This window comes from Triticum aestivum, chromosome 1A (genome assembly GCF_018294505.1).
Source record: "Triticum aestivum cultivar Chinese Spring chromosome 1A, IWGSC CS RefSeq v2.1, whole genome shotgun sequence".
In the NCBI taxonomy this organism is placed as follows: Eukaryota; Viridiplantae; Streptophyta; class Magnoliopsida; order Poales; family Poaceae; genus Triticum; species Triticum aestivum.
In genome coordinates this window covers 486609360-486625288 of record NC_057794.1, presented here as the reverse complement: position 1 = coordinate 486625288, position 15929 = coordinate 486609360, and the positions used below count along the sequence as shown (strand labels likewise).

Sequence of the window (15929 nt, the reverse complement as noted above, 5' to 3'; positions counted from 1 at the left end):
CACAAGGTGTTCCTCCGGTATTCGGGAGTTGCATAATCTCATAGTCAGAGAAACATGTATAAGTCATGATGAAAGCAATAGCAATAAAACTAAACGATCATTTATGCTAAGCTAACAGATGGGTCTTGTCCATCACATCATGACTTATACACGAGAGGGAGAGAGAGAGATCAAACACATAGCTACTAGTACATACCCTCAGACACATAGAATGATGTGATGGACAAGACCCATCCGTTAGCTTAGCATAAATGATCGTTTAGTTTTAGTGCTATTGCTTTCATCATGACTTATACATGTTTCTCTGACTATGAGATTATGCAACTCCCGAATACCGGAGGAACACCTTGTGTGCTATCAAACGCCACAACGTAACTGGGTGATTATAAAGATGCTCTAGTGATCCCGTTCATCAAATGACAACACATGTCTATGGTCAGGAAACTTAACCATCTTTGATTAACGAGCTAGTCAAGTAGAGGCATACTAGGGACACTCTGTTTTGTCTATGTATTCACACATGTACTAAGTTTCTGGTTAACAATTCTAGCATGAATAATAAACATTTATCATGATATAAGGAAATATAAATAACAACTTTATTATTGCCTCTAGGGCATATTTCCTTCAGATACTGCTACTGTTACTATCAAACTATCATACTATTGTTCTACTGGTATTTAGTTCTCAGGTGTGTGGTTGAATTGACAACTCAACTTCTAATACTTGCAAATATTCTTTGGCTCCTGATGTCTACTACACAACCTTCTTCTTGTAGACGTTGTTGGGCCTCCAAGTGCAGAGGTTTGTAGGACAGTAGCAAATTTCCCTCAAGTGGATGACCTAAGGTTTATCAATCCGTAGGAGGCGTAGGATGAAGATGGTCTCTCTCAAGCAACCCTGCAACCAAATAACAAAGAGTCTCTTGTGTCCCCAACACACCCAATACAATGGTAAATTGTATAGGTGCACTAGTTCGGTGAAGAGATGGTGATACAAGTGCAATATGGATGGTAGATAAAGGTATTTGTAATCTGAAATTATAAAAACAGCAAGGTAACTAATGGTAAAAGTGAGTGTAAACGGTATTACAATGCTAGGAAATAAGGCCTAGGGTTCATACTTTCACTAGTGCAAGTCCTCTCAACAATAATAACATAATTGGATCACATAACTATCCCTCAACATGCAACAAAGAGTCACTCCAAAGTCACTAATAGCGGAGAACAAATGAAGAGATTATGGTAGGGTACGAAACCACCTCAAAGTTATTCTTTCCAATCAATCCGTTGGGCTATTCATATAAGTGCCACAAACAGCCCTAGAGTTCGTACTAGAATAACACCTTAAGACACAAATCAACCAAAACCCTAATGTCATCTCAAGTATCTGTGGGTATGATTATACGATATGCATCACACAATCTCAGATTCATATATTCAACCAACACATAGAACCTCAAAGAGTGCCCCAAAGTTTCTACCGGAGAGTCAAGACGAAAACATGTGCCAACCCCTATGCATAGGTTCATGGGCGGAACCCACAAGTTCATCACCAAACCATACATCAAGTGGATCAATAGAATACCCCATTGTCACCACATGTATCCCACGCAAGACATACATCAAGTGTTCTCAAATCCTTAAAGACTCAATCCGATAAGATAACTTCAAAGGGAAAACTCAATCCATTACAAGAGAGTAGAGGGGGAGAAACATCATAAGATCCAACTATAATAGCAAAGCTCGCGATACATCAAGATCGTATCACCTCAAGAACACAAGAGAGAGAGAGAGAGAGAGAGAGAGAGAGAGATCAAACACATAGCTACTGGTACATACCCTCAGCCCCGAGGGAGAACTACTCCCTCCTCGTCATGGAGAGCACCGGGATGATGAAGATGGCCACCAGAGAAGGATTCCCCCTCCGGCAGGGTGCCGGAACGGGTCTAGATTGGTTTTCGGTGGCTACGGAGGCTTTTGGCAGCGGAACTCCCGATCTATTGTGCTCCCCGGTAGTTTTAGGGTATATGGATATATATATATATAGGCGGAAGAAATACATCAGGGGAGCCACGAGGGTGGAGGGCGCGCCCAGGGGGTGGGCGCGCCCCCCTGCCTTGTGGCTTCCTCATTGATCCCCTGACGTGCACTCCAAGTCTCATGTATTGCTTTCTTTCCAAAAATAACTTTTCCGAAGGTTTCACTCCGTTTGGACTCCGTTTAATATTCCTTTTCTTTAAAACCCTAAAACAAGGAAAAAACAGAAACTGGCACTGGGCTCTAGGTTAATAGGTTAGTCCCAAAAATCATATAAAATAGCATATAAATGCATATAAAACATCCAAGGTTGATAATATAATAACATGGAACAATAAAAAATTATAGATACGTTGGAGACGTATCAGCATCCCCAAGCTTAATTCCTGCTCGTCCTCGAGTAGGTAAATGATAAAAACAGAATTTTTGATGTGGAATGCTACCTAACATATTCATCATGTATTTCTCTTTATTGTAGCAAGAATATTCAGATCCATAAGATTCAAGACAAAAGTTTAATATTGACATATAAATAATAATACTTCAAGCATACTAACTAAGCAATCATGTCTTCTCAAAATAACATGGCCAAAGAAAGTTCATCCCTACAAAATCATATAGTTTGGTCATGCTCCATTTTCATCACACAAGAATGCTCTCATCATGCACAACCCCGATGACAAGCCAAGCAATTGCTTCATACTTTAGTAATCTCAATCTTTTTTCAACTTTCACGCAATACATGAGCGTGAGCCATGGATATAGCACTATGGGTGGAATAGAATATAATGAGGGGGTTATGTGGAGAAGACAAAAAGGAGATCCCACATCGACGTGGCTAATCAATGGGCTAGGGAGATGCCCATCAATTGATGTCAATGCAAGGAGTAGGGATTGCCATGCAACGGATGCACTAGAGCTATAAATGTATGAAAGCTCAACAAAAGAAACTAAGTAGGTGTGTATCCAACTTGCTTGCTCACGAAGACCTAGGGCACTTGAGGAGGCCCATTGTTGGAATATACAAGCCAAGTTCTATAATGAAAATTTCCCACTAGTAAATGAAAGTGACAAAACAAGAGACTATCTATCATGAAGATCATGGTGCTACTTTGAAGCACAAGTGTGGAAAAAAGGATAGTAGCATTGTCCCTTTTATTTTTATTTTTTTATTTGGCCCCTTTTTGCCTTTCCTTTTTTGCCTTTTTTTTTATTTGGCCTTTCTTTTTTTATTTGGCCTTCCTTTTTTTGGGACAATGCTCTATTAATGATGATCATCACACTTCTATTTATTTACAACTCAAAGATTACAACTCGATACTAGAACAAAGTATGACTCTATATGAATGCCTCCGGCGGTGTACCGGGATTGCGATGAATCAAGTGTGACATGTATGAAAAATTATGAATGGTGGCTTTGACACAAATACGACGTCAACTACACGATCATGCAAAGCAATATGACAATGATGATGCGTGTCATAATAAACAGAACGATGGAAAGTTGCATGGCAATATATCTCGGAATGGCTATGGAAATGCCATAATAGGTAGGTATGGTGGCTGTTTTGAGGAAGATATAAGGAGGTTTATGTGTGACAGAGCGTATCGTATCACGGGGTTTGGATGCGCCGGCAAAGTTTGCACCAACTCTCAATGTGAGAAAGGGCAATGCACGGTACCGAAGAGGCTAGCAATGATGGAAGGGTAAGAGTGCGTATAATCCATGGACTCAACATTAGTCATAAAGAACTCATATACTTGTTGCAAAAATCTACAAGTCATCAAAAACCAAGTATTACGCGCATGCTCCTAGGGGGATAGACTGGTAGGAAAAGACCATCACTCGTCCCCGACCGCCACTCATAAGGAAGACAATCAAATAACACCTCATGTTTCAAATTTGTTACACAACGTTTACCATACGTGCGTGCTACGGGACTTGCAAACTTCAACACAAGTATTCCTCAAATTCACAACTACTCAACTAGCACAACTTTAATATCACTATCTCCATATCTCAAAACAATTATCAAGTATCAAACTTCTCTTAGTATTCAATGCACTCTATATGAAAGTTTTTATTATATCCCTCTTGGATGCCCATCATATTAGGACTAAATTCAAAACCAAAGCAAATTACCATGCTGTTTAGGACTCTTAAAATAATATAAGTGAAGCATGAGAGTTCATCTATTTCTATAAAATGAAACCACCACCGTGCTCTAAAAGGATATAAGTGAAGCACTAGAGCAAATGACAAACTACTCCGAAAGATATAAGTGAAGATCAATGAGTAGTCGAATGATTATGCAACTATATGAAGACTCTCTAACATTTAAGAATTTCAGATCTTGTTATTTTATTCAAACATCAAGCAAAACTAAATAAAATAAAATGATGCTCCAGGAAAAACATATATCATGTGGTGAATAAAAATATAGCTCCAAGTAAAGTTACCGATGAACAAAGACGAAAGAGGGGATGCCTTCCGGGGCATCCCCAAGCTTAGGCTCTTGGTTGTCCTTGAATATTGCCTTGGGGTGCCTTGGGCACAGGGCCGGCCCTGGGGGTATGGCGGAGGGGCAATGGCCCAGGGCCCAGGCTGGGAGGGGGCCCATGATTAGGATACATATCTTATACAGCCCAGCAAAAAATACATAAGAAAAAAACTATACAAGACAAACGAAAGGACATGGGCTAGACCCATAGCTAGGTGCCCTAGGTAGCGATCGCGAAGCGTCACGCCAGCCACGTGGCCGCTCGCTTCGCTTCTGTGAAACAAATCAATCTAAGATCTGGTCTTGTGCCTTCGTCCCTCGTTGGTTCGTCTTCATGACTTCATCCTCTCGTCGACAGCCGCTGGTTGTCGTCGTTGCGCGCGCTGCTCAGCCATCCGGCATCCGGCAAGGCGGCAATACAGTAGGTATCCATCCATGTATCATATTCCTGTTCCATCCCCCGATTCCATCCAAAGCTAAACTTCAGCAGTTTCTTTGATTCTTTAGTACGTATTCAACTATTCATCCATGATCCATCCTAATTTTCTGTCATGATGTGTGCTCCCTCCGTTTCAAATTTGGACTAGAACCACGACGAGTAATTTGGAACGGAGGGAGTACATGTCTAGGGTTTCAATCATCTGATGTATAGATTTCTAATTCTTTGTATTCTATTTTCTTCATTATTTTAGGACATTAGCCTGCAATCTTGCCTAAGACAAAGCATTTATGGGGTGCTGAAAAAAGAAGAAAAAAGAAAGAAAGTGATATGAAATACAAGGGCCCATGTCGTTGAGTTCGCCTAGGGCCTCCCAAAACACAGGGACGGCCCTGCTTGGGCATCCCCAAGATTAGGCTCTTGCCACTCCTTGTTCCATAATCCACCAAATCTTTACCCAAAACTTGAAAACTTCAAAACACAAAACTTAAAGTAGAAAACTCGTGAGCTCCGTTAGCGAAAGAAAACAAAACACTATTTCAAGGTATTGTAATGAACTCATTATTTATCTTTATTGGTGTAATATCTACTGTATTCCAACTCATCTATGGTTCATACCCTCCGATACTACTCACAGATTCATTAAAATAAGCAAACAACACACGAAAAACAGAATCTGTCAAAAACAGAACAGTCTGTAGTAATCTGTAACTAATGCAAACTTCTGGAACCCCAAAAATTCTAAAATAAATTGCTGGAAGTGAGTAATTTATCTATTAATCATCTTCAAAAAGAATTAAGTAAATAGCACTTTCCAAATAAAAATGGCAGCAATTCTCATGAGCGCAAAAGTTTCTGTTTTTTACAGCAAGATCAACAAGACTTTCCCCAAATCTTCCCAACGGTTCTACTTGGCACAAACACTAATTAAACACAAGAAAACACAACCAAAACAGAGGCTAGATAATTTATTTATTACAAAACAGGAACAAAAAGCAAATAACAAAAATAAAATTGGGTTGCCTCCCAACAAGCGCTATCGTTTAACGCCCCTAGCTAAGCATGATGATTTCAATGATGTTCACATAAAAAATAAGAATTGAAACACAAAGAGAGCATCATGAAGCATATTGCTAACACATTTAAGTCTAACCCATTTCCAATGCATAGGTATTTTGTGAGCAAACAATTTATGGGAACAATAATCAACTAGCATAGGAGAGCAAAACAAGCATAACTTCAAGATTTTCAACACATAGAGAGGAAACTTGATATTATTGCAATTCCTACAAGCATAAGTTCCTCCCTCATAATAATTTTCAGTAGCATCATGAATGAATTCAACAATATAACCAGCACCTAAAGCATTCTTTTCATGATCTACAAGCATAGAAATTTTATTACTCTCCACATAAGCAAATTTCTTCTCTTGAATAGTAGTGGGAGCAAACTCAACAAAATAATTATCATGTGAGGCATAATCCAATTGAAAACTAAAATCATGATGAAAAGTTTCATCGATATCATTATTCTTTATAGCATACAAGCCATCACAATAATCATCGTAGATAGCAACTCTGTTCTCATAATCAATTGGAACCTCTTCCGAAATAGTGGATTCATCTCTAAATAAAGTCATGACCTCTCCAAATCCACTTTCATCAATACAATCATCATAAATAGGAGGCATGCTTTCATCATAAAAAATTTGCTCATCAAAACTTGGGGGACAAAAAATATCATCTTCATCAAACATAGCTTCCCCAAGCTTGTGGCTTTGCATATCATTAGCATCATGGATATTCAAGGAATTCATACTAACAACATTGCAATCATGCTCATCATTCAAATATTTAGTGCCAAACATTCTAATGCATTCTTCTTCTAACACTTTGGCACAATTTTCCTCTCCATCATACTCACGAAAGATATTAGAAAGATGAAGCGCATGAGGCAAACTCAATTCCATATAATTTTTTTGTAGTTTTCTTTTATAAACTAAACTAGTGCTAAAACAAGAAACTAAAAGACTCGATTACAAGATCTAAAGATATACCTTCAAGCACTCACCTCCCCGGCAACGATGTCGGAAAAGAGCTTGATGTCTACTACACAACCTTCTTTTTGTAGACGTTGTTCGGCCTCCAAGTGCAGAGGTTTGTAGGACAGTAGCAAATTTCCCTCAAGTGGATGACCTAAGGTTTATCAATCCGTAGGAGGCATAGGATGAAGATGGTCTCTCTCAAGCAACCCTGCAACCAAATAACAAAGAGTATCTTGTGTCCCCAACACACCCAATACAATGGTAAATTGTATAGGTGCACTAGTTCAGCGAAGAGATGGTGATACAAGTGCAATATGGATGGTAGATAAAGGTATTTGTAATCTGAAATTATAAAAACAGCAAGGTAACTAATGGTAAAAGTGAGCGTAAATGGTATTGCAATGCTAGGAAATAAGGCCTAGGATTCATACTTTCACTAGTGCAAGTCCTCTCAACAATAATAACATAATTCGATCACATAACTATCCCTCAACATGCAACAAAGAGTCACTCCAAAGTCACTAATAGCGGAGAACAAACGAAGAGATTATGATAGGGTACGAAACCACCTCAAAGTTATTCTTCCCAATCAATCCGTTGAGCTATTCCTATAAGTGTCATAAACAGCCCTAGAGTTCGTACTAGAATAACACCTTAATACACAAATCAACCAAAACCCTAATGTCACCTAGATACTCCAATGTCACCTCAAGTATCCGTGGGTATGATTATACGATATGCATCACACAATCTCAGATTCATCTATTCAACCAACACATAGAACCTCAAAGAGTGCCCCAAAGTTTCTACCGGAGAGTCAAGACGAAAACATGTGCCAACCCCTATGCATAGGTTCATGGGCGGAAACCGCAAGTTGATCACCAAAACATACATCAAGTGGATCAATAGAATACCCCATTGTCACCACAGGTATCCCATGCAAGACATACATCAAGTGTTCTCAAATCCTTAAAGACTCAATCCGATAAGATAACTTCAAAGGAAAAACTCAATCCATTACAAGAGAGTAGAGGGGGAGAAACATCATAAGATCCAACTATAATAGCAAAGCTCGCGATATATCAAGATCGTACCACATCAAGAACACGAGAGAGAGAGAGAGAGAGAGAGAGAGAGATCAAAAACATAGCTACTGGTACATACCCTCATCCCCGAGGGAGAACTACTCCTTCCTCGTCATGGAGAGCACCGGGATGATGAAGATGGCCACTGGAGAAGGATTCCCCCTCCAGCAGGGTGCCGAAACGGGTCTAGATTGGTTTTCGGTGGCTACGGAGGCTTCTGGTGGCGGAATTCCCGATCTATTGTGTTCCCCGGTAGTTTTAGGGTATATGGATATATATAGGTGGAAGAAATACATCAGGGGAGCCACGAGCGGCCCACGAGGGTGGAGGGCGCGCCCCCTGCCTCGTGGCTTCCTCTTTGATCCCCTGACGTGCACTCCAAGTCTCCTGTATTGCTTTCTTTCCAAAAATAACTTTTCCGAAGGTTTCATTCCGTTTGGACTCCGTTTGATATTCCTTTTCTTCGAAACCCTAAAACAAGGAAAAAACAGAAACTGGCACTGGGCTCTAGGTTAATAGGTTAGTCCCCAAAATCATATAAAATAGCATATAAATGCATATAAAACATCCAAGGTTGATAATATAATAGCATGGAACAATCAAAAATTATAGATACGTTGGAGACGTATCAGCTCCTCTTGTGTCGAATCAATAAATTTGGGTTGAATACTCTACCCTCGAAAACTGTTGTGATCCCCTATACTTGTGGGTTATCAATGACCATCGACAACCACCGATTCGTGTCCCTCCCGGTCCACCAGGACTGGCTTGCGACACAGGTGTCGACGCTTCCTACAACCGAGGCGCTCACTCAGAATCAATGGCTGATGTCGGGCTAGGAGTGATGGAGAAGCATACGCTCCTTCTTCCGTGGAGGGTGTGTCAGGAAGTGGACGACTGGTGGTCTTTCATACCTTGGCGGCGACCTCGGGTGGTGCATCACATGGTTGGCTCTTCGGTGGGTTCTATGGTGGCGCTGGCGGCTTTCCCTCTTGGTCGCATGGGCGGCGAGCTGACAACGTTAGGTGGCTCATGCTCGTCCTCTGTGAGTGGCACTGGCAGCACCCAGATCCGGATCTGGGGGTCTAAGCTCATCGGGGTTGCCCCGAGAACTCATGGTGGCATGTGGTAACTGCCGAGCGAAAGCTTCGCGCCTTGGCGCTGCTCGCAGGCGCCTTCTTCTTCTTGAAGACGTCGTTGTGGGTCTTCTCCATATCAGGGTTTCGAGTGAAAACCCTTGTCCGCTTCGGACTCGGCAGCGGCGATATGTCGCGCCCTCTTCTCTCCTTGGGGCGTTGTCGTAGAGTTTAGGTGTTCTAGGGTGTAGCGTGGCGTTGTACTCCATATTCTCTATGTTCTCTTTCAGTAGCGTAGTCACATGAGTTCTACGTGTTTCGGTTACACCAGAATTTGCTTTGTACGAGGGCTACCTCTTCATCTTGTATCGTTCGGCTATGTATTTTGATCGTTGTTGTTGCTTTATATATAAAGCGAAGCAAAAGCCTGTTTTAAGATATTTTTTTCGATAAGTTTTGTGTTGACATACGGCAAATTATATTGCCGCAATATTCACAAACACATTAAATACTGTCAAAAAATTGAATTAAGACGGAGCTGCCATGCTTGTAAATTAAATTTGTCATCCTCAACCAACACTATTGCCACGTGTTCGCATTTTCCATGCTCCCAACACACTTTCGCTGATTAAGTCGGTCCTTTTTTTTGCAAGCAAGAACTACACCGTCTCCAAAGTAAAAATGGCCGCAGATTCAAGTCGGCGCAGTTACGTGGCGATAACGCTACATCCACGTAAAGTAACGAAACACGTAAAGTAACAAAACTTCTTACGTAAACTTCCTAATAATCCTGGTTATTTATTTTGCTAGTTACGTAAAACATGCAAGTCCCTCTACGTAGATCTAGCATTACTCGTGTCGTGGCAACTTCGGCAGCACTACCTTTTGTGCATGCCCAAGTACCATTCCCTGAACTCCAAAGGCACTACTCCTGCTAGTTCGTCGTGGACTACACGAAATTAACCCACAGCCAGCGCACGACGAATCGGTTCGCATCCGGCGGGAACACAAACATGCAGGGGACGATCATGGAGGTGGTGGTGGACAGCACCAGCAAGAATGGCCGAGACGCCCCCTCCACGACGCCTCCCTCGCGGCTTAAAAAGTGCGTGGTGCTCCGCACGTCCAACCCCGCCTCCCTCCTTTCCCGCGCGCCAAACTTAGCCTCCCCATCTCCCTCTCCTACCCTCTCCTTCCTCCATCTCTCCTCTGTGGGAAGGCTTTGGATCCCTCGATCTCCAGGGCCTTCCTCCTCCTCGGACTGCCGTATCGCCCCACCACCACTACCCAGATCGTCTCCATCGATCTCGGTCGATCCCCCGCACACCCTTCTCCGATCCGTTCATTCTCCCAGGCGATCCCGCGTCCTCCTCCACCACCAGCCCGTCTCGTCGATCTGACGGATCGAGGGACACGTGCGAGCCGGCCGTCCTCCGGTGGGTGCCCTGCTGCCTGCGCGCGCGCGCGTACGTACGTGTATCGCACATACATACGGTGCGGCGCGGCGGAACTGATGGCGTTCCATGAGGTCGAGGCGCCGCGGCGGTGCTGAGTCGACGCTCGATGATCGCCGGCACGCAGTGACGGCGGCGGCGGCTCCTCGGTCGTCGACCCTGCGTGTACCTTGGCGTTCTTGTCCCCCGCGAGGTCGCAGCACGGCGTGGACGGATCGGCAAGATGAGCTGCTTGCCGTGTTTCGGGAAGAAGAAGGATGGCAACGCCGAGGGAGGGGGCGGCGAGCAGGCGGGGGCGGGGCCCATGACGCCGCCTCCCGCCGTGCACGCGCCCGCGTCCTACCACGGCCCGGCTGCTGCCGCGCCCGTCTCCGTGGCAGCTCCGGCGAGCGTGACGCCGACCAAGCCGCCCGGCGGTGCGTCAGACTCAGACCTGGCCTCCTCTGCTTTTGTTTAGATTTCCTCGCGACATCGCTCCTGCAGATTCAGTGCTTAACGAAATCGATTAATGCATGCAGAGAGCGACGCCAACCCGGAGGACGCGCTGCGGCAGGCCATCGAGGTGAAGGCGTTCGCGTTCCGGGAGCTCGCGGCGGCCACCGATCACTTCACGCCGTACAACCTCGTCGGAGAAGGAGGCTTCTTCAGGGTGTACAAGGGCCAGCTAGAGAAGGAAGGGCAGGTAGGCATGCTTGCCCTAAACAAGAACCATATGATATGATCGCCATAGATATGTGCTTGCATACTGATTCGCTTGTGCGTTGGATGGGTGGATCAGGCCGTGGCCATCAAGCAGATGGACAAGCATGGCTTCCAAGGCAACATCGAGTTCCTGACCGAGGTCTCCAAGCTCAGCAAGCTTCACCACGAGAACCTCATCGACATCATCGGCTACTGCGCCGACGGCGACCAGCGGCTCCTCGTCTACGAGCACATGGACGGCGGCACCTTGGAAGACCACCTCTACGGTACTCTACGCCCGCTCGTGATAAATTGTCCGGCCGGTGAACCGTCAACTCAATCGGTTAAATTGCTGACCAAATTTTCCCACCAATCCGACAGACTTGCCGCCGGAGAAGAAGCCTATGGACTGGATGACAAGGATGAAGGTGGCCAACGGCGCCGCTCAGGGGCTCGAGTACCTGCACGAGAAAGCGGACCCGCCGGTGGTGTATGGCGACTTCAAGGCCTCCCAAGTCCTGCTCGACTCCAGCTTCACGCCCAAGCTCTCCGACTTCGGCCTCCAGCAGCTCGGCCAGTCCGGCGGTGGCAACATGCCGATGGCGTCGCCGATGATGGGTGCCTTCGGGTGCCTCGCGCCGGAGTACGACCGCGGCGGCCAGGTCAGCATGAAGTCCGACGTGTACAGCTTCGGGGTGGTGCTGCTGCAGCTCATCTCCGGCAGGCGGACCGTCGACACCAGCAAGCCCGTCGAGGAGCAGAACGTCGTCACCTGGGTACGTAATTCACCACCGCATCCATCACCACGGCCATCGATCGGCGTCGACAATTTTTTGCTAATTAAGGTTGTGCGATCCGCGGTGCGGTCGTTGCAGGCACAACCGAAGTTCAAAGACCAGAAGAAATATCACGAGCTGGTGGACCCGCTTATCAAGAGGGAGTACCCGGCCAAAGCGTTGAACCAAGTGGTGGCCATGGCTTCCATGTGCTTGCAAGAAGAGGACTGCGTGCGGCCAATGATGGGCGACGTCGTCATGACGCTAGGCTTCCTCATGATGCTGCCGCCGGATCCGCCCGCCCCAGAGCCAGAGCCAGCCCCCGCCCCCGCCCCCGCCCCCGAGCCAGTCCCCGAGCCGGCACCCAAAAAGGATGACGAATCGCGTCGCTCTGGAAGCTCGTCGTCCTCTTCGGATGACGACGGCGGCGAGGAGGAAGAAGAAGAAGAGCAAAGTTAAGGATAAATTAATTGGTCCGGGATCGGTTTGGGGGAAATGGTAATAATATGCTTCAGAATTTTAATGTCAAAGAACCATGTGATGTAGACCATGTGGTTTGTTTGATGTGTCTGATGTGTAAGTAGTGCTACACATGAATTGATTTTGGGGGGGGGGGGGGGGGGGGGTGGTCAGGAAATGACCGTGACGATGGAACTTGAACGGCGGGGGTTCAGCAGTCAGGAGTAGACATGTTAAATATATATTTTTAATTACAGCAGAGCTGCTAATTTGATTCGTAAAGCATGAAAAGACAGACTTCGTTAGTTCAGTACATAATCATTTCTGATTTTTTTTGTCAGAAATCCTAGTCGGACATGACGGTAATGGACATACACAAATGCCTCACTTTTTTTTAGGGAATGCCATCATGGCTAATTTTATTAAAATTAAATCACGCTTACATCGTCAATCAACAGCGGCAAAATAAAACTAGGTGGATCATCAGCCCACACACAACTATCTAGCCTACATTCATGTGATGCGCTACCTTATTTGCTTCCCTTGGACAGTGCATAAATAAGATTCTGTCAAAAGAGCTCGCCTGGATACGAATGTCTTCGAATATTGGAGCAGCAACTGTCGCAGAGAAACCGCCATCCAGAAGAGTATCAATAACTCCTGCACAATCACAATCAGACTGAATAACTAATTTTTGACGGCCTATTTGATTTGCAAGATGAATACCATCTAGAACTGCTTGAGCTTCAGCTGTTGCCGCGTCTAGCGCAAAAGGAATGAGCTTGGATCCCGCGCCTACAAATCTTCCTTTATCATCTTTGATTACCACACCTGTAGCTCCTGACCTCATATTAATATCGTACTTCGAGCGTGTTCGGTAGTTGCCCACGGCTGCAAAATCCTTAAATCCATGGCCCAGATCCAGCCGCCAGCTTCTCACGTAAACTCCTGGAGCTACCGATCTATTCGGTGCGGCAGCTTCTCGCAGCCAGCGATCGACGAGGCCAAAAGGCCAGAAAGTGCTTATTCGGCCCATTTTAGCAGGCCTCCTTTCTCTTTGGCCTGGGCATACATGGGCTACTGTGACATGAATTTGATTTTTTTTTCTTCACAGACACGGACGAGGTACTCGAGGAGAAAGAGAAGGAGGTCGGGGAAAAGCTCGTCGACGCAGCCTGCGTGCTCCGGTGGTTGGGGATGGCGGGGTCGATCTCCGGTCGGAGCGGCGGGGAAGAGCTCCTGTCGGGGACGGCAAGGAAGAGCTCCGGTCGGGGATGTCGGGGAAGAGCTCCGGTCGGGGACGGCGGGGTCGAGTTGCGGTCAGAAGGGAGGCGGAGGAGGGCGAGCGCGGCAATGGAGAGGGCGGTCACTGGTTCTCGCGTCGGTTGGATGGTCGTGGCGGCGCGCTAGGGTTCGTCGCGGGCGTGGAGGGGAACGGGGGAGCAGTGGATCGACTCGAGGGAGGAGACGAGCGCTGCCTCGAAGCGGTACCTACGGTCACTTCGCGGTGGCAATCAGTTGTAAATTGAGCCAACTCTCGCTTCCCAGTTTTCGTGGAGCCAGCTTTTCCCAGCTCCACCACTCCATTAATTTTGCACGTAGTGGAGAGCCAGCTTCTCGGCCCAATAACCAGGATTGGAACCGTTCGGCTGGACTTCGAGGCTGGATACGAGGATTTCAGAAGCCAGAGGGCTCCCGAACACGTCCTTCGCATCAACATTTACAGAGACAAAGCTCTCAGACGCCCGATGCCAAGTACTTGATCTTGGTTGAATCACTTTCCCTTGTGCTTTTAAGAAACTAGATACCAAGACTTGAATTGACATCGCCGCTTGTGATAAAGATTGCACAGTTTCTGCATGGACTGTCTGCCTTCGTCTCCACCAAATATACCAAGCGGCCATTATGATTATTTCTCTTAAAAACTTTACTGATGCATCAACTAGGACCCTGAACTTTTATGACGCCCTCGATTCAATCGTACACTAATCATACACGCAAATGTATACGATCAAGATCAAGGACTCACGGGAAGATATCACAACACAACTCTAGACACAAATTAAAATAATACAAGCTTTATATTACAAGCCAAGGGCCTCGAGGGCTCGAATACATAAGCTCGAAATACACAAGAGTCAGCGGAAGCAACAATATCTGAGTACAGACATAAGTTAGACAAGATTGCCTTAAGAAGACTCGCACAAAAGTAACAACGATCGAAAAGGCAAGGCCTCCTGCCTGGGAGCCTCCTAACTACTCCTGGTCGTCAGCGGTCTCCACGTAGTAGTAGGCATCCTTCGGGTAGTATTAGTCTTCAGTGGCATCGTCTGGCTCCTAGGCTCCGTCATCTGGTCGCAACAATCGGGTATGGGGGAAAGAAGTAGCAAAGCAACCGTGAGTACTCATCCAAAGTACTCGCAAAACTTACATCAGATCTAAACTAAGTATGCATCTGTATCAAAGGAGTGGGTTTTATCTATGGACTAAACTACAGAATGCCAGAAAGGGAAGGGGAAAGCCTAGCCTATCGAAGACTAGCATCTTCTGGAAACCATCATCTTGCAGCAACAGGAGGGAGTAGAGTAGCATAAAGTAAAGTAGCAGTAATGTTATCAACCTCGACCAGAGATCCTTTCTCGACTCCCTGCGAGAAAGCAATCCCAGAGCCATACTATCCAGTTATCATCTCATATCCAAGTCTCATCACAAGTATCTAGTTGTAGTTGTATCGATCGGGATACAACTCCAAGTGTCCGTTACAGTAGGACAGGCTATCGATAGATGTTTTCTTCCCTGCAGGGGTGCACCAACTTACCCACCACGCTCGATTAACTCCGGCCGGACACACTTTCCTGGGTCATGCCCGGCCTCGGCCAAACAATACGCCGCAACCCGACCTAGGCTTAATAGAGAGGCTAGCACGTCGGACTAAACCTATGCCCCCAGGGGTCATGGGCCATCTCCCCGGGAACTCCTGCATGTTGCGAACGCGGCCGGTGAGCAGACCTAGCTACCTCCTTCAACAAGGTAGGTGCTTTCCAGTCCAACCCGGCGCGCGCCGCTCAGTCGCTGACGTCATTTAAGCTTCGGCTGATGTATACGACGCAGAACGCCCATACTATGCCCACGTGATGGTTAGTGCTATCAGGCCAGAGGCCCCTCGGATCAAATATCCAAATCATAGTGGATTAGGAACGCGCGGTAACGAGCAGAGACTCACGATCGATGTGACCCCGTCGCCCTGTCTCGAGTACTTGCGGCAAGGGCTAAGAATGCCCGGCAACGCCTCGTAAGTATCTCACGGGCACCTTCCAGGTCAACCCGACTCCACTTCACTCGCAATTAAGCTCGCGCGGGTACCCCTCAGGGTCG

The 15929-nt window shown here is 46.0% G+C and overlaps 1 protein-coding gene across 1 annotated transcript; it reads left to right on the top strand.

Annotated features, from left to right (window-relative positions):
- Positions 1-10326: 10326 nt before the first annotated feature.
- Positions 10327-12717, top strand: LOC123059311 (probable serine/threonine-protein kinase PBL23). Its single transcript, XM_044481905.1, has 5 exons — positions 10327-11054; positions 11157-11320; positions 11417-11606; positions 11701-12095; positions 12195-12717. Exons 1-5 carry the CDS (start codon positions 10862-10864, stop codon positions 12552-12554), a joined length of 1302 nt encoding a protein of 433 aa, XP_044337840.1. The 5' UTR covers positions 10327-10861; the 3' UTR covers positions 12555-12717.
- Positions 12718-15929: the final 3212 nt, after the last annotated feature.

Bases quoted from the DNA above. Each gene is read 5' to 3' on its own strand.
- LOC123059311 (XM_044481905.1), top strand. From the start codon at position 10,862: ATGAGCTGCTTGCCGTGTTTCGGGAAGAAGAAGGATGGCAACGCCGAG. The intron at 11,055-11,156 runs GTGCGTCAGACT...TAATGCATGCAG, and splicing joins GCCGACCAAGCCGCCCGGCG to AGAGCGACGCCAACCCGGAG. The intron at 12,096-12,194 runs GTACGTAATTCA...CGGTCGTTGCAG, and splicing joins AGCAGAACGTCGTCACCTGG to GCACAACCGAAGTTCAAAGA.